Source organism: Lontra canadensis, unplaced genomic scaffold (genome assembly GCF_010015895.1).
Source record: "Lontra canadensis isolate GAN:19392208 unplaced genomic scaffold, GSC_riverotter_1.0 scaffold53, whole genome shotgun sequence".
Taxonomy (NCBI): Eukaryota; Metazoa; Chordata; class Mammalia; order Carnivora; family Mustelidae; genus Lontra; species Lontra canadensis.
In genome coordinates this window covers 12,684,780-12,708,602 of record NW_022631047.1, presented here as the reverse complement: position 1 = coordinate 12,708,602, position 23,823 = coordinate 12,684,780, and the positions used below count along the sequence as shown (strand labels likewise).

Here is a 23,823-nt window from a genome sequence, read left to right as displayed (position 1 = left end):
GGAAGACTGCCAGCATCTGTACTGTCCATTTTCCAGGGTTTTCCTTTTGTTCCATTCTCCCTTAGTATTTGAGAAAGTTCTTCCTGAAAAATTCCCCGCCTGATTCAGGGAAGCAAGGGAGAATGAAGGAAGGGACTGCATTCACTCTGGGAAGCGGAGGAATGGCTCCTGGAGGCGGCTCATTGGTGGCCATGTGGCCAGGGACTGTGGTCCCTGGAAAAACGGGGTTCAGGACAGAGCACCCCTCTACTCAGAGCTGCTCCTTCTCTGTGGCTCTAGCTTTGCCGGGTCTGTGATTTGGCCTAATCAAGAAGGGTTTTTCACTCCCACCAACAGGAAGAGCTGGAGATCATTTTAAAAACCTGGCATTCCTGAGAATTAGGCCATAGAGAGGAGATCCCCGAGGGGCGTATTACTGTGGACTGGGGCTCAGGGTCATGGTCTCCTGGGGGACTTCTCCCAGGGATGGCTTCTGGGCAGTACCCAGGGTCCTGGGGCAGTATGTGCCCGTGTGGTGGTCACTTTACCTGCCTTGGTCCCCTCCCTGGCTCTGCCACCAGCTATCTCTGCCTAACCCCAGCTCCAGGGTCCTAACTGCACACCTAACTGCTGGGCACTACGGGAAGGAACCAGTGGCCCTGGAAGGGCACTCCCTTACAGGTGAGAAGGTATGGGGGTGGGCACATCAAAGGGCTGGGTCTTCTGAGGGCAGAGCTGACCCTAACTGCCCCCACCCTAAGTATTTCCCAATGGGGAGAGAAAAGGACTCCAAGCAGGGATAAGAGGAGGGGTGCTCAGCACCAGTGGGAGCTCACGTGCCCAATGCAAAGAGTCCCAGGGAGGCTGGAGTCTTCGGACCTTCATTCCAGTTTCCGGAGCTGGGAGGGAGCAGAGGCTCTGATTCTCACCCTCCTGTAGTCCACGGACCCCCCCACGGCTGGTGAGGGGAGGGGCACTGATGGATGGGTTCCCCGCTCGGGGATCCTGGCAGTGAGCATGTGGAAGTGGAGGGAGGGAGCCTAGGGACCCTGGTCTGGCGGGGAGAACCACAGCGGTCAGGGTCTTGGGCACTTGGTAGGTCCAAAGGGGCTTGGCAAAGCGGAGGGGCTGTTTCTGGGAGTTTCTGGGCAAGCTGAGGCTGACTCCGCAGGCCTGGAGGGTGGGATCTCGGCCCCTGTCCTTGGGAAGGGCCGTCAGAGGGGGAAGCAGTTGGCGGTTAGTAAAAATGCAGCTGGAGCCTCTGGTGTAGGCAGCAGGTAAGAACCATCCCGCAGATCTGCCGGGTGGAGAGAGCAGAGGGGCAGAGAGAAGTCAGAAGCCCAGGAAGCTGCTCTCCCCGGACTGCCCTGGGGCAGGGTGCTCCCACTCGGGTGCCCACATGGGGACCTTGACAAAGGGCAGATTCCAACTCTCGGGAGGCCTGGGGTAGGGCCGGGAGATTCTGCATTTCTAAGAAGCCGTCCACTACGTCCACTACGGGTTTGCCGTCCACTACGGGTTTGCGGCCGCCAGAGATGGTCTAATTTAACTAGATCCTGCAGGGTCTTTGTTCCACTCCTCATGGCTGTCTGAAGCTGTTCTTCTCTAGGACAAATTCTGTCTGTGTCTTGCTGCTCTCAGACTCCAGAGCAGAACTAAGGTTCGTAGTCAAATCTCTGATGGACAAAAGCCGCGGGGGAAACTGAGGGACATCCAGAGCTGTCACCAACTCACCCTGGAAGTCAGCTTGCAACGCGGCCCGCGCCAGCCCGGGAAGCTGGCCTGACAGCCCCTCGTCACGTCCACTAGCTGAACAAGGAGGCATGAGAGCGTCCTGCCCAAAGCAGGATAGTCCAGGAAAGTCACCGTCCCCCTGCAGGGCCTCAATTTGCTGATCTCTAAAATGCCGGACAAGAAGCTGGGGCTGTGTCAGGCCCAGGAGGCCCATGACAGTGGTCTTGCTGTGACAGCGATGCCATTGGATCCTGACTCCCTGCACACAGGGCGGAGGCGCCATGAGGGCAGCCCCGTGACTCTCCTGTGGCAAGTGGGCAAAGATGGACTTCCCTAGAGACGGGGAACATGCCCCCATCGCTCCCAAATGTTTCCAACAGCTGCTGCTGACCGGATCTTGCCAGAGCACGTCTGGGGGCGCCCGGAGCTCTGACCAGTGGGAGGAGGGGAGGCTGGTGGAGCCGCCTAGGTGCTCGCAGGCATCTAGATCCTCCTTGCAAGGCTGGCTTAAGCAGGGGGCTCAGGGGGAGCGCTGCTTCTTGCCCCTTCTCCCGCACTCTCCATGCCTGCCTGGGAGGATGGTGGGGCCCCGCGAGCACAGCTTCCAGCTTTCAGACTCGGTACTCAGAGCTGTGCTGATCCACATCTAGACTCGGGGCCCCAAGCTGAAGGCGGCCCGCCAAGTTGTCTCCTCTCCCACAAGCTTTAGCAGGGTCTATCACAGCCAGGCCACCCAGGTGTCGTGAGGCACGCCCTCTTCCCTGTCCCCACCTTGTGCTTTGATGGCTAATCTGTGCGGTTACCTGGATCTTTCTGGTTCTTGCTGAGAGGGAAGCCATATGGGAAGAGTTGGCCCAGCACAGACTTGTGGCCACATCTTCTATGGTGTATGGTCTGTACCAGGGGCTTAGGGGAGTAGAGCTTCCTCCCAGGGAAGGCACATGAGCGGGGAAGGTGTATGGGCCAGAATCTTATCGTGCATATCCACACACACCACCCCCACCCCCGGATACATGCAGAGGGGTCAAGGATGCACTCATCAACACATACGTGCACACACACAAGCACCCTGATTCGTACAGAGGAGTCCTGGATGCCCTCTGATCCCTGAGCGAGCCCCAGTGTCTCCTTCCTGATGGAGAAGCACCAGTGGCTTCAGGTGGCCAGCAGGATGAGCAGAGAAAATGTGGGACAAGTTAAGCGCGGAGGCGGGAAGGGTGGGGACTGGATGGGGGTGGTGCGTGACCCAGCCGGTGGGAGCAGGGCTGCATGGTACCTGGCGCCCTCACCCGGCAGCCTGCCTAGGTACAGCATTTGTCCCTGATGGGGCCATTTGAACAGGGAGGGGGTGTGCTTTCAGGTTCTTTTGAGATTTTTGGGCCAACACCTGATTGTTATCAAGAGCATCAAGGAAGGGCCAGGGAGGTCCCAGGAAGCCAATCCAATATGATCTTTCAGTTTCCCTTTTAATGATCTGCAGACCCCAATGTTGGCGGTCTTGTGAATTTTCCTGGCTCTGTGACATGTTCCAGTCTGGAACCTCGGGGTGGGAGTAGGGTAGTTTCTCTTTGGGGCTGTGGGAACTTGGGCACAGTTATATCCCTCTCTGAGCCTCAAAACTCCCTTTATCAATAGGAAAACCTCCAGACTATTCACTGGTTGACAGCCTACCCTGGAGAGATTCTTTAAAAACGAGGATGATAGGAACAACATCACGGTTCCCCCTCCACACCCTGAGCCTTGGAGAGGCCAGAAAGTGGCTCTCCTGAGCCCTCAGGATAAAGCTCTTCCCCCATAGCAGCCAGCAGGGCTGTACAAATCCAATTCCCTCACGCTACCACTCTTCCCCCTCTTGATTCTTCTTGTCAGACTCCTTCAAGATTTAACTATCACTTCCCCCAGGAAGCCTTCCCTGAGTGCCCATGACAGGTTATAGCCTCCTATGAGCTCCCCCAAACACCAAGTCTCACACTTGCACAGCACCCCTGACTGCAGGCGACAACCTATGTTCTGTGTGTCCCCTCCCTTGAGTGAAAGCTTGCTGGGAGAAGGGGACACATCCTGCCCACTTGTGGGCCCGGCACGGGGCGCAGAGCAGCTCTCCCTTCAGCCTCTGCATGGAGGCTTCCAGAGTGTGTGTGTGAGCAGGGCAGTAGGAAAGGGAGCTGAGCCACTACATCCTTTCAGGACAGAAGTTTCCCTGCCAGAGTCCGTCCATAAGAGGAGAAGCTGGTGGCTGTGTGGCCGTAAGCCGGTGAGTATAACATGGGGCTGGGTGTCTTCAGAGGCATAGGAACAGGGTGGGCCTAGCGTTCTCTACCCCAGGTGCACAGTGGGATCGCCTGCGGGGCTTTAAAGAACACCCACAGCCAGGCCTCATCCCAGACAGTCTGAGCCTGATCCCATAAGACCAGGGCTCACTGCATCTTCTAGAAGGAAGAGTCTGATTTGGAGGCACCTCAGGGCCCCAGTTATCCCTTTGCAGTCTGAAAATCCCGAGTCATGAATCCCATGCCTGGGGTGGACAGAGGGGCCCTGCAGGGTCTTGCTGGAAGGAACAGGTGCATGCCCAGAATGTCCGGCTGCAGCGTGGGAGGGACGAGCCACCTACCAAGGGCAGGGCGCCCCGCTGCAGTGTCCTGGCCAGACCCCCGGCTTTGCTGCACCTGCAGCCAGACACAGCTTTGTGCTGAGCAGGGACTGCTGCTAGAAAATTCCCATTGTTAACAAATTCTCCTGTCTTTCTCCTTATAAATTCTACCCATGGCTCCTGTCTGTCCTCTGGTCCCTTCTGGGAACGTCCCCTTACCCCCTGACCCCGAACCTGCCTTTGGGTGCTTAAGGACTTCAGTGATGGTGCCATCTTCTCCTGGCCCCTGACCTCTCCCACGTCTGACTTCCAGGTGCCCCGTGGCTCCTGTCACTCACATGGGCCAGTGTTCTCAGCCTGGCTGCACACGGAACCCACCAGGGAACTTTACAGGATGCTGGTGTCTGGGTGCCAAGCCCCAGATGGTGTGATTTGACAGTGCTGGGGTGAAGCCTGGCCAGTTCTAAAGCTTGCCAGGTGGCCCCCTTGTGCAGCCAAGGTTGAAGCCTGCGGCCACAGAGGCTCTGTGGAGATCCTGTGTCCCTCCTGCCCACCACCATTATTAGTGTCTGGTCCACACCACCATGGGGCCACAAGACACTCGTGGCCAAACCCCAAACAGTCACATTTTCTGCTTGGCATTCACAGCATTTACAAGACGTGCTTTGAACTTCTAGAATATTGCAGCACATGAGTCTCACTGAGGCATCCTTACCTAAAATCATGGAACCTTAGAGCCCAACCCCTGCATCAACCCGAGCAGCTCCTCCCCATGTCTCATCTAGGTGAGACTTCCGCAGATCAGGAAAGACTGCCTCTTCATGGAAGGCTTGAAAACGTCCGCCTCCTCCGTTTTATAGGAAAGGAACCCGAGGCTCAGAGAGGGAATGTGACTTCCTCAAGGTCACATACTAAGAGGGGAGGCCCTCTGACTTCATAGCAAGGTCTCTTCTGGTCCTGGAGACCAGGGAAGCAGGACACCGCCTTATCTGAGCCTTGGGGGTCTTGGAAGGACCAGGCTGGGGGCATGGGTGGGGAAGGTGCCTGGCGCCTGCTCTGGTACATGAGGACTGGGAGCCTGGGCCCAGGCCAGGCCTGAGCCCTTCCTCCCGGCTGGCGGCCAACCTGGGCTTGGGGAGCTTAGTTCCAGCATCGGCCAGCAGAGGGAGCAGTGACCAAGGCTTGGCTGCCGTAGCGCCAGCAGGAGCCTGAAGGAGGGGAGAGGCTGGACAACGGTGGAGCCCACAGGGGAGGCCAGAGGAAGCTCCTTCTGAGGGACAGCGAGCTGAGGGGGACCGAGGTTTCATGGGTGTGTGTGTGTGAGGAGGAAGCCTCTGCAGGCCCGCTGGCAGCCTGCCTGACAAGATGGTCCCCTGGGCAGCATCTGCCTCCCCCCTTGTTTCACCCTGACCTTAGGCTTGGGGTACTGGCAGATCCCTCCCTGACCCGGGCCTCACTGGCCCTGTCCTCAGCTTCTACAGGCTCCCAAGGCCAGAGAGGTCAGGAAGAAAGGGGTGGAGAATGTGGCCCCGGCCTGGTCAGTGTTCACGCTGCACAGGTCCCACACACCTGAAGCAGACGGCAGGTTTCTGGAAACTTCAGTGAAGTTTCGCAGGAAGTTCCCGGCCTGCCTGCGAACCAGTGGGGTGGAGGGGCAGGAAACAACTTTCTGAGAAGGCTTTTTCGAGAGACAATGTGCCCACGTGGAAATGAATCAAATAATGATGGATACCATTTATTGAACACCTGCTATCTGCTCAGCGATGAGCCAAGTGATTTACATATATATTGCTAATCCTCTCACCAAACTAGGGATAATTAGCCCCATTTTACAAAAGAGGACCTGGGGCCCAGAGATGGAATAACCAGCCCCGGGTTGCCGGGTGCCCCCTCCAGTGGGTAGAGCCCCGAGGGCGAGGCTACTGCTAGATCCCCCGGGCACACAGGCAGACGTGGCCGGGCCGCGCGGTGATCTGGGAGGAGCCCCACCACGGCAGGTTCTCCACGCCAGCTGCTGCTACAGCCCCGGCTTTGCTTTCCACAGAACTCTCTGCTGGGGCGGGGTGCGGGGGGTGCTGGAAGGAGCTGGGGAAAGCAAAAGACCAAGAGCCAGGAGACCTAGGTGCCTGTTCAGGATGTGACACCCTCGGGAAGTCTTTCCTCTGGGTCTCAACTTTCTGATCTGTAAAATGGGAGAATGGGGACACTCGCCGGGTGCGGGTCTCAGGATGTGGTGGGGATCTGATGACAGAAAGTACCTGAGACTGCTCTGAGGTCTGCAGATAGCTGGACAACAGCCGCGTGCACTTACGGGGAAAGCTTCATGTGTGCCGGGCACAGAGAGTGGGTCACATTCATCACCTCATTCTGATCTAGACCTTACGTGTTGGGAACATGATCCCCATTTTGTGGAGGAAGCCGTGGTGGGGCAGGGATGTAAGTGCTCTGAGGGGCACAGGACCAGAGGCAGGGTTGGCCCCGGGCCTCTGATGCCCCAGCCACTGCTCTCACCCGTCCCCTGGTCAGTGCCTGTGGTCCTAGGAGCGGGAAGGGCCGGGCAGCCTGGAACTCCCTCTAGCACCCACTGGGCCCTTGCCCCCTGTATCTGCCCCACCCCAGGGTGCCCTTCCTGACTCCCCTCTATGGACCCTGGACTGGAGCCACTGCGAGAGCACCACTGACATCCTGGGGGGTAGCGGGGGGCCAGATGGAGCCCTGAGACAGCAGAAGGCCTAGCTCAGAGTGGAGACCTGGGTGTGCACAGGGAGCATACATCCATTAGTACATGTGCGTGTGCACGCACACACACACAGGGACGAGTGCACATACATGCACATACACACACGTGCACAAGCACACCTATACACATATCCATGCAAACAACCCCACACAGGCTGAGATGCATGCGGACAGCCCGCGGCCCACACACACCCCAGCAGGCTGTGCATACACGCCCACGTGCACACACACGGTGCAGGCACATACCTGAGCCCACACGCACGCACACTCCTCCCAGGTCTCTTACAAGTTCAAGAGGGCCCCCGAGGCCCCCGGGCATTTTCCTTCATCTTTTCTGGGGAAAAGAGTGACTATGTGTGTCACCCTTGGCTGCTGAGGGAAGGTGGGGAGAGGAGGAGGGGAGGGGAGGGGAGGGCAGGGCAGCACAGGGGTGTGCAGACGGTAGGTGATTTGCTATCCCCGCCAATGGAGAGGGGTTCCCAGATCTTCTAGACAACACCCTGTCCCAGGTCCACCCCCACCAAAACTCACCTGCAGACAGGCCACCCCGATGCCCACTGCCCCCATGAGCAGCAGGTGGTCAGCCAGGAACTGTTCTAGCTTCGTGATGCAGCCTCCCTGTAAAGTAAGGGCAGGTGACACAGGGTGGCCCGGAAGCCGGCGAGGCCGGGGAGGGGAGGGCTGGCAGGGGAGCTGAAGGCAGGCCAGAGGCTTAAATGGTCTGGTCCAGCCTTTGAGTTGCCCACAGGCTTTGCAGGTGACCCAGGGGCCTGCCATGACGTCTCAGAATTCCCCAGGGCTTTGTGCAGACCGTTTAGGGCCTCTTCTTGCCTCAAGGCCAGTGTGTAAGTGTGTCCTGTGCCCCCGGTCCCCGTGTCCCTGTCCCTTGCGGGTTGGGGGGGGGGGCTCCTGGATGGCTGGGACCTTGGGCGCTTACCTCCACCTTGTAGATGTTGGAGGGATGGGCCCGCTGGCCACAGCGTGTCACCACTGTCTTGCAGCAGCTGTCCGGCACCTGGCGGCCCTCGGCCTCCTGAGACAGGATGTAGGTGCTGTGCTGCCAGTCGGCAGAGCTGTTACTCCCACAGCACTTGAACTGGAGGCAGAGACAGAGGCTGGGGGCAAAGAGCGCACATGGGGCCCCTCCGGCCCCTCCATGGCGGGGCCGCAGGACGCATTATTTGGATATTAACCCAACCCCTCTTTGTTCTCCCTGTGAGTTTTCCTGTGCCTATTTTGAGCAAGGAGCTAGTCTCTTTGGGGCCCTTCTGTCCCTGCAGGTACAGAAGCCAGCTGAGAGACCACTTCTGACCACCCAAGTCCTATAAGGAGATGATGCTGGGGGTCCTGAGGGCAGGGAGGGTCTGTGAGAAGATGAGTGGGAAGTAGAAGCAGGTGGGTCCCTGAGAGAGTGGGGCTGTATATTCCTGGGCAGAGCCCAGGGCAGGGCCAAGACCATACAGTGGCGGGAGTCACCCAGGGGGCAGGTACCCAGCCTCGCTAGAGGCTCCTGGACCCTCACTGAAACCCTGAAGCCTCAGAACCCTCAGATCTGCAAGGACACAGAGGGTCCCAGAGCCCCAAAGCGGGCAGGTCAGTGCTGGCCGGGGGGCTCCAGAACAGGAAAGTGCCCTCCTGGACTCCGGTGACACACAGGACATTGCTTCTCTCTTGCCCTTCTGAGAGGAGGAGCGGAGACCCCAAGTCCCCACGTGAGCCACAGAGCCAGCTGTTTTGAGGCCATCTCTGGTGTGTGGGCAGCAGGCAGGGTGAGAGGCACCCTTAGTTACCAAGCATGTGCTAGGCACCTACTGTGTGCCAGGAATGAGGCTAGCTGGGGCTCACATGAGCCATGTGGTTCCCGGCTTTCTGACATGTCTCGGTGGCTTACTAGGAGAGACCCAAGGAAATGGGGCTGCTGAGTAGCTCCGAGGAGGAGGGGTGAGCGGCTTGGTTCATGGGCCCAGAAGGGCACAAGGAAGAGGAGGAGCTCCCAGGAGTCAGGCAGGACGGAAGGGCACACGGAGCTGGGAACGGCAGGGAGTGTGCCAGAAGTCATGTGGGATTATACTTCTGCGTGTCCCCTGCACAGGTGACTCAGCCTCTCTGGACTTCCGTTTTGTCACCTGTCAACGGGGCTAACGATGTATCCCCACACCGGGTTGTGTGAGGGCCAGGAGAGGTGGTTCTGGGAAGCCCAGAGAAGGGAGCCCTGCAGGGCTGAGCCGCCAGGAAAAGACTCCCTCTCGTGATGCTCCTTTCCTGAATACAGGTGTGTGGGCGCCGTGGGACATAGCGGGGCGCAGCCCACAGCCCAGATGCTGGCCCTGGCCTCAAGCCACCGCCTTCTCGGGGCTGTTTCCTCAGGCCTAGGCTGCAGGCCAGTGCCCAAGTTCCCTCATGCCCCCTGGTTCTGGCTGTGGCTGGCACGTGTGGGGCGAGAGCCACATGTTCTGGTGCCCATGGAGGCCCTTGGTGGTGACAGACGCTGGCTCCCAGCGGTGCCCTTCCTCATGCTGTTCTCCGCTCTCTGACTGTCCTTCCTGTCCTCCCCACAGAGGCAAACCCAGGCCCTCCTTCCTGGTCCCCCCAGTTGGCCTCCCCAGCTCTTCCCTCCACTCTGAGGGGCCTCCCAGCCTAGCGCTGGCTGTCTGTGCCTGCTGTGTGCGGGTCTCCGGACAGAAGGCCGTGAGGGCAGGGATTCAGGCTTAGTTTCTCATGAGGGGGGCCCCACAAGTGCAGACTGAACTTCGGACAGGGCTGACCAGCAGGGTGTGCGTGGGCTGAGCACGTGGGTGTGGGTGTGGGTGTACCTGTGTGTACACGGGGGCCCTTAGCCACTAGAGCAGAGCCCAAGAGACACCTCTGTGCAGAGCCTACTGGGAGCTAAGCCAGCCTTGGGGAGATGAGGCAGGCGCCTCTCCCATTGAACTGAGATCCCCTAGCGCTCTGAGCCCCACTAACCTCGGCTCTGACGACTTCCCTGGTATTCCTGGCAAAAAGACCTAGGCCTCAGGCCCAGGGAGGGGTGTGTAGTTACAGAGGTGGCAGGCTAAGGCTAGGGGTGGGTTGGCAGGGAGAAGGGGGACCAGAGCGGGCAGGTGGAGTTTCCTCAAATTCGCAGACCCCAAACCATCAGGATCCTGGAGCCACACTGTCCCACAGAACCTTCTACAATGATGGAAATGCCTTTTACTTTTACTTTTACTGTGCTGCCCAATTTGGTGCCACTAACCATGTAAAGGCTATTGGGCACAGGAGTGTGGCTAGTGACTAAGGAGGTGATGTTTATATTAAATTTAAATGTGCACGGCTACACATGGCTAGCGGCCACCCTACAGCCCAGAGAAGGTGTGAGCTCCATCTGCCCCTGCTCTATCCCTGGCAGGACCCCGGGCCTCTCTGGAGGGATCTGCTGAGTCTCTTCTTGGAAAGACCCCCTTTCTGTCCCGCGGCTCACCACTGGGAAGCTCTTACAGCGGCCGGACTGCGTGTTACAGATCCCACCTGAGGGACCTTGGCTCTGTTCCCAGAGGAGGAAGCAGGCAGCACTGCAGTGGAAGGAGCCCAGATCCCTGGCCAGGAGGAAGGTCCTTCCCCTCGCACAGCTAGCTGGCTACCCACAGGGGCCCAGCAGGGAAAGGCAGCAGGGGTGGGGCTTGGAGGAAGCAGTGAAGGGTGGCTGTGGGGCCAGGGGGCTATGGTGGGGGGCCGGGCACAGGAGGGGGCAGGACAGAGTGTGGGTTCAGTACACACTTTTCATGGCGGTACAGACTTTTGCAGATGTGATCTTACTGAACGCCCAACATGCCCTATGAGGCCGCACCTTAGAGGCAAGTAAAGCTCAGAGAAGGTAAGTAACCGGCGTGGGGTCACACAGACAGGAAGAGACAGAGTGGGGATCTGGACCCACGTGTGCACGGCCTTTAAGCTGGTGGGGCGGGTGCTTACGTCCTGCTGGAGACGGTCTACGGACATTGTAATGTCCGCGGATCCGGGCTGCCTGTAGTTCTCGGCCAGAGTCCGGGCCAGGTGCTGCTTTAGTTCGTCACTGAGCTGGAGAGCGGAGAGGGAAGGCGGCATCAGCGGAATCGCTCAGGCCCGTCTTGCCCCCTAGGCCCACCCCTAGCCAGGCCAGCTCATTCCCAAGCACCGGGCATGCTGAGCGGTGTGAGGGCGGAGGGGTCCCAATGTAACGGGAGCGTCCATAGGAGACGGCACGGGACACAGGGTTCCTGGAGAGAGGGTGCATAAGCTGGGGCCCTGATGTTAAGGCCAGAGAGGAGATGGGCAGAGCTGCGACGTGGGCTGGGGAGGGACCGGTTCAAAGCCAGTGGGAGGACAATGATCCTGGGCCCCGGGGAGGGGAAAGTTTAAAATATCTTTTTCATTTGATCATGAGGCGATACTCAAAATATTTACAGTTGTTACCCTGTGGGAAGCCATCGGTTGTACGGGTACTGGCTTAAAATAACCGGTGAGGTCATCTGTCTCATCCCGGTCATGATCTCGAACCCCTGACTCCCAGCACCTGGTGGGAGGGCACCTGACTGGCCACTTTGTCCTTGACCGACGCAGGTAGGCGAGGCCTGGGATGGTCTTCATAGTCTGGCAGGCAGCCCTGGCCCCAGCCTTGGTCCTTGGATGCCTGACAGCTGGTTTTGTCCTCTATCTCTGCTTTGGAGGGGAGACGGGCCACCCCACCTCCCGTGGGGCGTCCCCACTCTCTGACTCCCACGCTCAACACATCGGCATCCCCAGATGGGGCAGAGAATTGCCGGAAGTGGGACAAGAAGGAGGACCTGATGTGCCGAGGACTGATGGGGCCCGGGAGACAAGACCCCCCTGGGGTGTCACTGCCCTAACTCCCCTTCCTGTTCACCCCACCCCATGCTGTCGCCTCCGGGGTGGGGGTGGGGCTGATGGGGAACCTAGCAGGACACTTGCACTCACCCTTTGGTAGTACAGGTGGGCCAGGACCCCCGCCACCAGCTCAACCAGGAAGATCACCAGCAACAGGCAGAAATACTAGGAGAAAGGAGTGAAGGTGGTCACAAGGATCAGGCCCCAGTAGGCAGATGGTTCTTCCTATGACAAATGTCTCCCCCAAGCAGTGAGGGGGGTGGGGTGACCCGCCAGGGACCCCATCACTCATACCATCTTCCACCTCTTCCCAACAGCTCTGGGTAGACTTGCCTTTCCCAGCTGCTGGCATGGAGTTCCCCACTCACCCCTTCACCCACTGGTCTACTGTCAGTTCCTTAGTCCACCCACCCATCCAGTGCTCATTAAACACCCACTACGTGCTGGATATCCTAAGTAAGACAGTCATAGCCCTCAAAGTTATGGGTTGGCGGGGGCGGGGCACAGATAAGTAAGTGATTATAATGCTGTGTTACAAACATTACAAGGGGGCAAGCCCCAGAAAAGATGGGCGGTCCTGGGTGGAGGAAGGCAGTCAAAGAAGGCTTCCTGGAGGAGGTGACACCTGAATGGCATCTCTAAGGAGGAGCTTCCAGGTGAAGAGGGCAGGAAGCATGTGCCAGGCAGAGGGGAGAGCATGTGAAAAGCCTGGAGAGCGCAGAGGGAAGTGGAGGGAGCAGAAGAGGCTGGGCAGCCGCCAAGGCTCAGGAAATTGCAAAAGGCACCTGCCCGGGGAAAGGTTTGGGCCCTTCATGGCCCTGTAGTGGGTTCTAAATTCCGGTCGCCACCACTGCCTGGCCTTGTCCAGGCTTGCGGCTGCTCTGCATGCTTCCTAGCCTGTGGGCTGGTTTCCTGGCTGTGCTTTCGGCTGTGACCTTTCCTGTCTGTGCGAGGCAGGAGGCTCTGGGACACTGTTCCATCCTGGGGTGTTCTTGCAGGGGCCAACAGGTCAGACATGTGTGTGGCTAGGAGAGGACGGGAGGGGCTCCAGGCAGGGGAGAGGGGACAAAGGGAGGGGGAGAGGAGGAGCAGGGGAGCACTGCTGCCTGAAACGGGAGCCCTCTGTAGCAGCCCAGCAGCGACCCATGCCCCATGCACAATAGTTGGCGACACCTCCTTCTCCCCCAGGCATCACCCGTCAGCCTGGCCATGGTCACAGGGATCCCTGGATTGCAGGACATACACAGCCTCTGAAGGAGCCCTGAAACTCCAGGGCTCCTCCAAGTAGGGGAAGGAATGCTGGCAGGAGGGGACGTGATGAGAAGACAGCTGGCAGGGCAGGGGCTGTTGGGCCAATTGGGGGGTGATGTGAGTCCACGGGCCCAGAGGCCTTGCCTGACTATCTCCCAGAGCCCAGCATGGAGCCTGGCATGGGCAGGACTTAAACACAGAGAGAGGAGAGGATATTTCTTTTCATGAAGAACATTCCATCCACGGCCAAGTTAAGTCAAGTCAACTGCACGCCTCACCCACAGCCATTTTACTGAGCCCGAGGTCTCTCAGGCTCACAACTGCCCACCCCCCAGGGTGAGGGAAGCATTCCAGGCTCTGAATGATGGTGGCAGGCCTGCCCTTAAGGCAAGAGTCCAAAAGGAGGTCCCTGGTACCTCCTCCCCTATATGCCCAGGCTCTGTGCCACCCCAGGAAAGGCCTCTTGCCTGCATGTCCGAGCTCCGTCCATACCCCACCAGGATCAGGCACCACCCCCGGCCACCCTTAGGTGAGGTTGTGGAGAAGGCTGGTGCGGTGGAGTATGGAGGACACAGCAGCCTTATCAGCCCTGTGCGGCCTCTGGATGGAGGCTAAGGCTGTCTACAATCTCCTAGGCACCTGGGGTGAGGTCTAGAAATGGGGGAGGAAGATGCAGGCCCACGAGGGCATATTTCCTGGGCCTTGGGGGTTTCTCAAACCCCGGGAGAGGTCTGCTGAAGGCCCTGTGTGCCAGGGGCAAGGGAATGTGTGGGGTGCTGTGCAGGTCAGCAGGCAGGGGCTGACAAGAAGCCTGTGGATGGGCCCTCTCTGCCTGAGGAGGTCTGGAAACCTGAAGAACGGTGGTGGAACGTCAGTGGGCTCTGGTGGGCCCCGGGCTCTGCCACCTGCAGGCTCTGGGAGACACGGGTCTGGCGTCCCAAAGAGAACACGTGGCTCTGAGAGTCGGACGAGTTGGATTTTGGCCTCCTCAAGTCCTGCACACAGTGCAGCACCCAGGGCCATACACGGTGGCCGTACCGGTGGGACCGAGCCCGTGGATGGGGGGGAACGGCCCCTTCAATGTCCTGTCCACCCCGAGCAGCTGGAAGGAGCCAGAGGGAGGAAATTAAGCTTCACGGTGGTCTGACCTGCTTCCCACTCCCAGAGCTTGTGGGTGACAGACAGCCCGAGGGGAGCCAGACTTGTCAGCCAGTGGCAGGCCCAGTGGCCTGGGCCAGGCTGTTCCCGTCCTGAGACAGCCCAGAGTGGCACTGACATCCGGCAGCTCCTCTCGGACTCGGCTGCCCTTCCTCTCACTCCAAACTGCCCCCCACAGCCCCCTGAGCACAGCGCTTGGAGGCTATCCCCCTCCCGCCACACAGGACCCTGCGTGCAGGGACCACCAGTCGGCGGCTCCCAGGCTCCCCGCTGCACCCCCAGCTGCCCTCTGGGGCATGGGAGGCAGAGCCGAGGGAGCTCGTAACTGAACAGGACCACGCTGGCCACTGAGAGCAAGAAGGACAGCATCTTGGCGTCTGGCTGCCTTCCCTCTGTGGGGGTGGGAGAGGCTCCTCTCCCCCTCACTGCTCACGATCCCTGATCACGGAGGACTGTCAGCCGAGAGTCACGCTGGATGGTGTCATGAAGACTCGGCAGTGGCATGCCACTCCCCGGGGAAGTCACTGCCACTGCTGGTGCTGACGCTGCGCTGGGAAGGGGGTGACGGGAAGGGAGAGACCTGAACCACATCCCTGACGTCACGGCAGCCTGCGCTAGTACATGCCAGCCCCTCAAACCTCTTGGGAGGCATCACACGGGCTACCCCACCGGACGGAGTTGTCAGGAGTGGGGACAGGGCTCCCTCTCGCCCAGGAGCCCCAGCTGCTCAGACGCCCTTGGGGTTTTGGGGGGCCGACAGCGGGCTGCCAGGGAGAGGACAGGCTGGGTGGCTGGCAGGCATGGGCACGGGCCCCAGGCAGTGGCTTCGGTGGCGGGAGAGCTGCAGGTGCGTGACTCACCTACGAGGGGGAGGCCATGAATCACGGCTCCCAGGAAGCAGGCGAAGGTTCATGCTTGATGGGATCCTCCTGCATGGAGGGTCCTGGCGGCTCTGCCTCTGGAGCTGGCGGGCTGGAGCCCTGGGGAGTGCGGCCAGGCTAGTGGTGGTTTGCCACGCGAGGCCACGAGCTGTGACAAATGCCTTGCCTTTGCCACTTCACCTTCCACTGTTACCAAGCCTCCCTGACCCCCTCAGTGTGCTGCATCACCCCAGCATGTCTCCGGCACAGGCTAGCCGGCCGCAAATCTGCAAAGCACTGCTGTTCCTGCACACGGTTTTCTAAACACGGGCCGAGCCGTCCGGCTTCCGGGTGTTTGCCCGCAGTGTCCCCCTGCCTGGAATTCCAGGGCCTGCCTGTCCTTCATCACCCAGCTCGGCCGTGGCCTCCCCTGAGCCCTCCCTAGTCCACAGTGGGTGCTGGCCCCCAGCCCACAGGGTGTTTCATCTGCTCCCCCTTCGACACAACATTCTGCGTGGCTCCTTCTCCCCAGCTAGACTTTGGCCCGTCCCTGCATCAGCCCTCGGCCTGCCACCCTGTTCCTCATGGGCGGGGTGGGGGACGCGACCTTGCCTACTACTCTGTGGAGGTCTCCCTCGCTTCAGGTGTTATGGCTCCATCTCCCTAGAACGCCTGTGGGCTTCTGGTGCTTTTGGGTCTTTCCCAGTGCCCGGAACGGGGTTAGGTCTAGACGCACGCTCGGTAAACATCACCAGATCAAGATCTGTGGGTGCCCTTCTTACCAAGCATGGTGTGGGGCCGAGGGGACAGGCCATCACATGCCAGCCCCATGCTGGGGGGCAGGAGCTTGGCCATCTTCTGATCCGTGGGGGGCACGGAATTGTTACTGTAGTTTAATTGGTACCGGTGGTTCTCAAGGGGGCACGATTTTGCCCCCAGGGGACAATATGGCAATGTATGCAGACATTTTTTTATTGTCACACCTGGGGAAAGGAGGCCTCCAGGCATCTTGCGGGGAGAGGCCAAGGATTCTGGCAAACATTCCCCAGCACACAGGACAGGCCCTGTGGCAAAGAACGATCTGGACTAGAGTGTCACAGGTGCCAAGACTGAGAAACTGGTTTACACATTCAACTTCAGATCTGAAGCCTTCTGATTTGCATATGTGCCCCTCTGCCCTCTGGGAGACATGAAAAGGAAGGTCTGAGGCAGGCTGTCTAGTTCCCGAGAGGCCTGGGACTGAACACAGACAGAAGCACGCGAGGTGCTCCCTCTGTGCCTGCCTCGGAGGGGACTCTAGCAGGAAGTGGCTCTCCCTGGCTCCAGGAAGGGCCAGGAAAGCCTCCAGGGCTTCGGTTCCCAGGCCCTGGGGTGCTGGGGGCTGTCGTGGGGATGCTATTAGCCCAGGTGCCTCCTGAAATGTCACAGCTGGCTGTCCCCTGGCTTCCCCCATGGGAGCCCTGGGAGGGCTAGGCCGCCGCTGGCTCCAGGAAGTGTGAAGACAGCCCCGGGGGGGACAGACCTCAGACACCCTGTGTGTAACTCGGAGGTGTCCCACTTCAGTGTAAGTCAGGACTTACCGGGCCCTGGGCTGTCCGGCTCCCCCGAGCTAACCAAGCCAGGGCAGGGTCCATGGGCCTAAGGTGCAGGAGGCAATAACCCAGCTCAGGGTGCGCCTCTGCGCCCAGCAATTGCACTACTGGGTATTTACCCTAAAGATACAAACGTAGTGATCCGAAGGGGCAAATGCACCCGAATGTTTATAGCAGCAATGTCCACAATAGTCAAACTATGGAAAGTTGAACCTAGATGTCCATCAACAGATGAATGGATAAAGAAGATGTGGTATATATACACAATGGAATACTATGCAGCCATCAAAAGAAATGAAATCTTGCCATTTGCAATGACGTGGATGGAACTAAAAGGTATTATGCTTAGCGAAATAAGTCAATTGGAGAAAGACAACTATCATATGATCTCCCTGATATGAGGAAGTGGAGATGCAACGTGGGGGGTTTGGGGGGGTAGGAGAAGAATAAATGAAACAAGATGGGATTGGGAGAGAGACAAACCATAAGTGACTCTTAATGTCATAAAACAAACTGAGGGGGCCTAGAGGGGGGTAGGGAGAGGGGGGTGGGGTTATGGACACTGGGGAGGGTATGTGCTATGGCGAGTGCTGTGAAGTGTGTAAACCTGACGATTCACAGACCTGTACCCCTGGGGCTAATAATACATTATATGTTTATAAAAAAATTAAAGTATGAGAAAAAAAAAAAGCAGAGGAGACATCGTCCTCTACGGCGGAAGATGCGGAAAGGCAGCTCTGCCACCAGGGCTCAAGGGAGAGCCAGGAACCCTTCCTTGGCAGGGTCAGTGCCCTCCTCACCTCAGTGGCCCAGAGTGCACAGAGTGGGGGCCCTGGGGTAACGAGGGCCTGGCCCGCTTATGAGCACTCCTCCTGCCGGAGATGAGCACAGCCGCACTCACCATGTAGCCAGGCAAGCACCGACGACGTCAGCCTCCCGGGAATCCCGAGACACGTGCACCGGGAGACAGAGCTGCTGGTCTGTGGTCACAGGGCAAGGACATGGCTGAGCCCAGAAGCCGGACCCGGAGATGGCACGCTGACTCACTGTATTGTCTCCACTACCCAGGGATTGGTGGTTGGATGGGCTTACTGGAAACCCCTGGGGTGGATACAGTGAGATCCTCAGCCGCAGCCCCCAGTGCCCAGCAGGGCAGGCCAGGTGTGTTCCAGGGGTGCACACCTTCCTCAGCAGTGGCTTCCTCACCAGTGGCTTCTGCCTGCTCAGCGCCCTCCTTCCTGGGCCAGGATCATGGCCACGGCTTTCATCTCAGAGCCGGGTGGGCTCCTGGGCTGTGCGACACTCCCCAGCATTACTCCCTGTGTGTGTGTGCGTGTGTGCACAGTGCACAGAGTGCCCTGCACACCAGCAAGGCCACAGGCCTCTGGGCTGCTCTCCGTGCCCTGGCCTGGGACTCACTGTCCCGACCGCATCTGTGTCACATGTCATCGGCCATTGAGTCTCAGCTTAGGTGAGGCCTCCCCAACACCCACACCCCCCCATGCCAGAAGTTCCTGACCATGACCTTGCTGTGGACATCCTTGTTTCTGAGCCTCCGTCGGACTCCTGGGTCTCACACGTGTCCTGCTCCCCAGCACTACGGCGACTTTGGTCCTCCTTCGCCCTCCTGCTCTGACCTGTATCTTGTTCGGTCCTCACAGCCCCTGGGGAAACTTGGGGTGAACTGGACCCACACCGCCCTAACTCCTCCCTGACCTCCAGCCACACTAGGATTTTTGTGACTGGCTGGTCCCTGCACTCAGGAGCCTGCCCCCAGTCCTTCCAGAAGCAACCACTGAGGCTTGGGCTGAGACAAACCAGGAGTGAGACTTCTACAGGAAGTTCTTGTAGCCCCTGTCCCCAGCGCCCTGTAGGAACGAGGCCACTTCAAACTCCACCACAGTGGACCCCGAGCACGGAAGGAACCAGGCTGCTAAGCACAGAAGGGGACCAGAACATTCATCGTCCCTCCGTACCCTCCACCTTTTTTTTCTCTGTAATTTTTTAATGGTACCGTTTGGACTAGAAGTGAAGTTGGATGTTTTCTAAAGCTATAGATCCAAAACGAAGCTGGAACAGCACAGCACTGTCTAAACCAAACCAACACTTTCTTTAACGAGAAGCTCGGCGGGAGCTGTGTGGAAACATTTCTCATGGTGACACTCGGGTGATTAATTAGGGATTGACTCTTGAGATGGACTAATACCGCATCGGGGCAAGCTGGGCCCCAGACACCATTTCTGGGGCATTGTCACACTTGTGGGGGTGAGTGGGGCACGAGTCCAGGCAGCTTGGCACCAGCTGGGGCCCTCCCTGCAGTTAGTTTTAAGAACTTTATACAGTTGGGCTTTTGGAACTCCTCCTTGGGCTGATTCTGCCGCAAAGGGAACTTCGCCCAAGCTTTCCGTCCCCTGCCTCCTCCGCTATTCCGCACTATCAGAGACAGAAACCCAGAAACCGAGCCACAGCTGGAAAACTGAGGAGGCGTGGCGGCCCAGCAGGTGCGGGAGGGGGTAGAGGCCCATTCTCAGAGTGGCGCAGCAGGGACGAGGAGAGGAGACGCAAGCTGCTGCGGAGGTTAAATTGCAGGGAGAAGGGCAGAGCCAGAGGCTCCCCGCGTGGCTGCGTGTGTGAGAGAGAGGGTGCTAGCAGCAGGCTAGGGTCAGGGAGCTGCAAACAGCCAAGGCCCAGCTGGAAACGACGGAGTCAGCTGTTTCAGCGGCGATGACCGCAGGGCACATCATTTTCTGGTTATTAACCACCGGCCGGAGGCAGTCAGGACTCAGAGGTGCTGCTGCCAGACTGTTCGTGCAGGAGAGAGAGGATGTGGGCTTGAGAGCCTGAAGCCATTCCTGTAAGGAGATGTCACTGTTCGGAGGATGAAGGTGACCTCGAGCCCTGTGGGCCCCAGCCCAGGGCTCACAGCCCCCACCATCCAGCCCCTCAACCCTGGGGGGGCAGGAAGAGGCCAGGCTCCTGGGTGGGGCGGGGGGGGGGCAATGGCCCAGAGAACTCAGAGGCATGCTTCTGCCTGACAGACTGGGCACGGGGGAAATGGCTAACTGCTGCTCCCTGTTGTCCCCCCAGAAGGACCCAGACGTTTCCTGTTGGTATCTTCTCCCAGGCTGTAGGAGAGTTGGGGTGCAGCCCGTAGGACCCTGTGCAGGTTCTGGGGCAGATGAGAACAAATGAGATTGCACATGGGGCCAGGGCAGGACCACAGATGGGGCCTGTGACAGGTCCCCAGTGATGGTAATGCTAGGGCAAGTTTGGCTACAGGGGAAAGGGAAGGCTGAGCAGGAGAAATTCCTACCAAGTCTGGAGGTTAGGAGAAGTCCTGAGGCTCAGAGAGGTCAGAGGCTCTGACTGGACGGAAACAGGAATTTAACCCCCCAGAAGGTTCTTTGCTTTTTGGCACAGGTGTCTTTTGTTCCTCACTAGACTCTTCCCTGCTTCTCCTGCCTTGTGCCCAGTAGAGCAGGAAATTCCGGGAATGGGCTTTCCTACAAGGAAAACTGGCTGAAACAGGCAGGTGGTGATCGTTTCCACCTGCTGCAGCCTAAGAGAGGGGATCTAGAACCCAGGGATGTGCCAGTCAGAGTAGAGTGATGCCACACAAGGTGCCCTGGCCTAGGGGTCTGGGTCTAGCTTGCCTCTGGGACAGGAGGCTGTGTGACCCTGGGCAAATCACTCACCCTCTCTGGGCCTTCTGCATAAAATGTGGGGCTTAGATGGGGAGAAACATCTCTGTGCTGCAGCTTCTTCAGTCTGTGATGTGTAGGGGCTTTGCCACCACCCCTCCACCCCCACCACCCCTGCTTCTCTCCTCCTTACTCACTGCTTGTCCTATCTGTCTGGGGAGTGGGCCTTCCTCCTTCACTTTGGGGCCAGCCTGTCCTCAGGATGCCACTTTCTCTGCTCTCCAACATGCCGTGAGTTTAGTGGGGCAGTTCTTAGAAAGGCTTGCGGGCCTGTCTCAACCAGAGCCGACCAGCGGCTAAGGCTTCTGGCCGCAGCTGTAAAGCCACACACTCCAATCAGCCTCCTCAGGAATGAAGCCCTTTTGCTGCCATCTCTCTGCCTCCTGGGTCTTCCTTTTCAATAGTCAACTCCTCTAAAACCTCTGTGTGATGTACAGGGAGACGGAGCGGGGCACTGCAGGCCAATATGGAGGTACGGCTTTCCCAAAGCCGGCGCCACGACCCGGCAGGAGAGGAGCCCAGCTGGACGCCTGTGCAGCCACCACTTCTGTTCCAGGCCCAGGGGCACAGGAAGGCCCATGGCTCCACGATGGGAATGAGGTGTGGATCAGAAACTTCACCTCCTGCATGGGAAGGGGGGGCTCCTGCATTCTGTCTGTACCCAGGGCCCTTGGTAGGGCAGGAAACTCTCCGAGCCCGACAGTGGCCACTGCCTCGGCCTCACTGACCATGTATCTTGGGCCTCAGGATGAGGAGAGTTTCTACTACAATCAGCTTTCCTCAGTGGCCAGCCATCCTCATGGGTGTGAGCTCGTGCCCTAAGAGACACTGTCACACCAGTGGGGAGGAAATGTCCCCGGGAAGGTCGAAACACCTGTATGGACCCACAGGCTTCCAAGTAAGTTGTGAAGGGTTATGTGGGGCTCAGATCCCCTTCACACCCCCAGTCATCAAAGCCAGACTGGGCTTCATTAGGGGAGAAGGACTGTAGCACGTCTCTTTCCTTTCCCGTGGCTAAACTCAGAATCTGCTAAGGAAAGAAGAAGCCACCAAATGACAGAGGGCATCATGGCAAGCTAAGTAAACTCTTGGATTTGGGATACGAAAGGCTGATTTCTAGCAGCCATCCCCTGCCCTCCTGCCACACACACACACTCACACACACACACTCAGTGTCTCTGAGTCTCCTCGGTCAGCCCTACTCTGAGGGAGAGGGGCACAGAGAGCCCCCACTATGGGATGATCATCGACCCACACACGGCCCAGTAGGGCTTTCTCCAGCTAGGTCAACGCGTCGTCTTTGGTACACGAACAGAGCTGCTGCCTGTCACACTGCCCGCAGCTTGAAGCTTGACCTTCACTTTTGACTAGATCAGGTGACAGGCAGCCGGGTAACTGACCCGCAGTCCTCAAAGGGCTTTGCTTTTCACCTGGAATGCAAACCATAGGTCCTGAATCCCATGGAAAGTGAATGCCCATTCCTTGTGCTGGAAGCATCCAAAAGGAGCGGGGCGGGGGGTGTGCAAAGCCAGCCGGGGGCAGCAGAAAAGGCCCAGGACCAAGACTTGGGTGTTGACCAGGCTTTGCCGATTCCTGGCTCTGCGACCTTAGGCAAGTCTCTTTTTCTCTCTGGCTAAGGGGGTAGGTGGAGAGTTCGTGTCTGAGCACCCTGGCAGTCCCTTCTGCACAGCCCCCGAATTAAGTAAGACTGTTGAGAAGGAGGCTGATGGGAAAGATTTGCCAAGGTCTTGAGAGGAAGAGGGGCCGCATTCCATCAGGCAGCTGTGTGGCTGCCCGGCACGGAACAGGCCTCTCTTGAAGGACCCCTGCCGGCCCCAGCTGGGAGAGGTGGGGTACGGGCTGACTGACTGGATGGGTCTCTAGAGCCGCCCTCTTGCCTCAAGGCAGACTCTTGAGTTAATCTGCATCCTACTTCCTCCTGAGGAGTCTTGACAAGAGTCATTTTGCCCATTTCCCGGCCTTCCCAGCACCAGACCATACAGGGCCAGGAAAGGCTCTCTTGCTCTGACAGAGAGGAGTCGGGGCTCTCCAAGCCTGGGGCTCAGAATCCATTCTTTTGAAGCATGTGGGCAGCTGACTCAAAGGTCAATGTGCCACCAACCAGGTAAGGTTGTGACCACCGTGCCTGGGTGGCTGATGGACACTGACAAAGTAAGGTGAGGCTGAGAAACGAGCAATGGGGAGATGCTGTCAACACCCAGCCCTTCCCGGGCAGTGGGATCCTTCCTCCATGACCAGCTTCCATCAAGGAAGTGGTCCCGCCCAAGCTGTGGGGACCTGGGAGGACTGGCCCTAAGAATAACTCCATTTATTTAGGTTCCTTCTCAAAGGAGCTTGGTCATGGTGACGGTGATGTAAATGATAATTATAGCCGCATTTGATGATCTTTATATAATGTGGTGACTCGTTTCCTCCTTAGAACACGCTCTCATCCTCGTCATACCTTACTCCCAGCAAAAGACAGGGATCCCAAGATGGCCAGAACTGGCCGAGTGACTTTTCCGAGTCCCAGAGTAAGTTGGGCAAGCTCTGCTACAACTTGCTTTTGAACCACAGTCCTTGACTCTAGACTTCCTTGCCCTGATGAACCAGCTCTGGATATACTGGATGGAAGTGTTGCAATCTGGGGTCTCCTCATTATCAGAAATTGGTTCTAGCACTTCTTCTGTTCTAATCCATCCCCTCAATATAAAAGAGCCCATGATGAGGACCCAGTTTAGCTCAAACTATCTATCATCATCTTCATTTGGCTTAAGACATAAAAGTTTTCAGAGCCCGTATTCAAAACTCTAAAAATATCCCTTCCGATCAGGGTGGTGTCTGTCCTGGTCACCGGCCTTAGGCCTAGATGGCCTGAATTATCTGGGTCCCACATGCAGCTTTTGCTAAAACAGAAGATCTGGTGTGAATAATTTAAATCCCATTCCCTTTCCCCTCTGCAGATTTCCTGTCCCTGATGAATGCTTCCCTCTTGGGAAAGGGACTTTAGGGGCTGCAGATATGCTAGGAGGAAGGGCTTGGACCGGGACGGATGTCACTATGCCATGTGAGCAGGACAGCCCCACCTGTCCCTGGCTCATTCTCGGGGAACGTTGGATGTCCAGCCTCACCCTCCGCCTGATCCTGGCTGGACGCACATCACTTGGCTGGCTGGTCTTTCATCTTTCCCTTTCGTCTTTGGGGACCACTTTGTGCAAAGCCAGACTCAATGCGTTCCTCCTCTGGAGTTGCCTTCAGCCTTTAGCTGAGGAAAGATTTCAAAGGGAAGTTAGACGAGGAGGGGGGGAGAAATGAGAGCAGCAAGGAGCCTCCAGGAACGGCAGAGCCCTTTCAAA

The 23,823-nt window shown here is 58.2% G+C and overlaps 1 protein-coding gene across 2 annotated transcripts in view; it reads right to left on the bottom strand.

Moving 5' to 3' along the window:
* Positions 1 to 842: 842 nt before the first annotated feature.
* Positions 843 to 23,823, bottom strand: part of TSPAN11 (tetraspanin 11) — a 59,732-nt gene continuing 36,751 nt past the window's right edge. Inside the window, exons 4-8 of one of the 2 annotated variants that reach the window (XM_032874858.1) lie at positions 11,996 to 12,070; positions 10,994 to 11,098; positions 7,980 to 8,138; positions 7,574 to 7,660; positions 843 to 1,276 (exon numbers count right to left, since the gene is read on the bottom strand). In XM_032874858.1, coding sequence (XP_032730749.1) covers positions 1,217 to 1,276; positions 7,574 to 7,660; positions 7,980 to 8,138; positions 10,994 to 11,098; positions 11,996 to 12,070 — 486 coding nt within the window. In that variant the 3' untranslated portion in view covers positions 843 to 1,216. Of the gene's footprint in view, positions 1,277 to 6,287; positions 6,486 to 7,573; positions 7,661 to 7,979; positions 8,139 to 10,993; positions 11,099 to 11,995; positions 12,071 to 23,823 lie in introns of those variants that run through there. The other variant, XM_032874857.1, reaches the window with a different exon arrangement.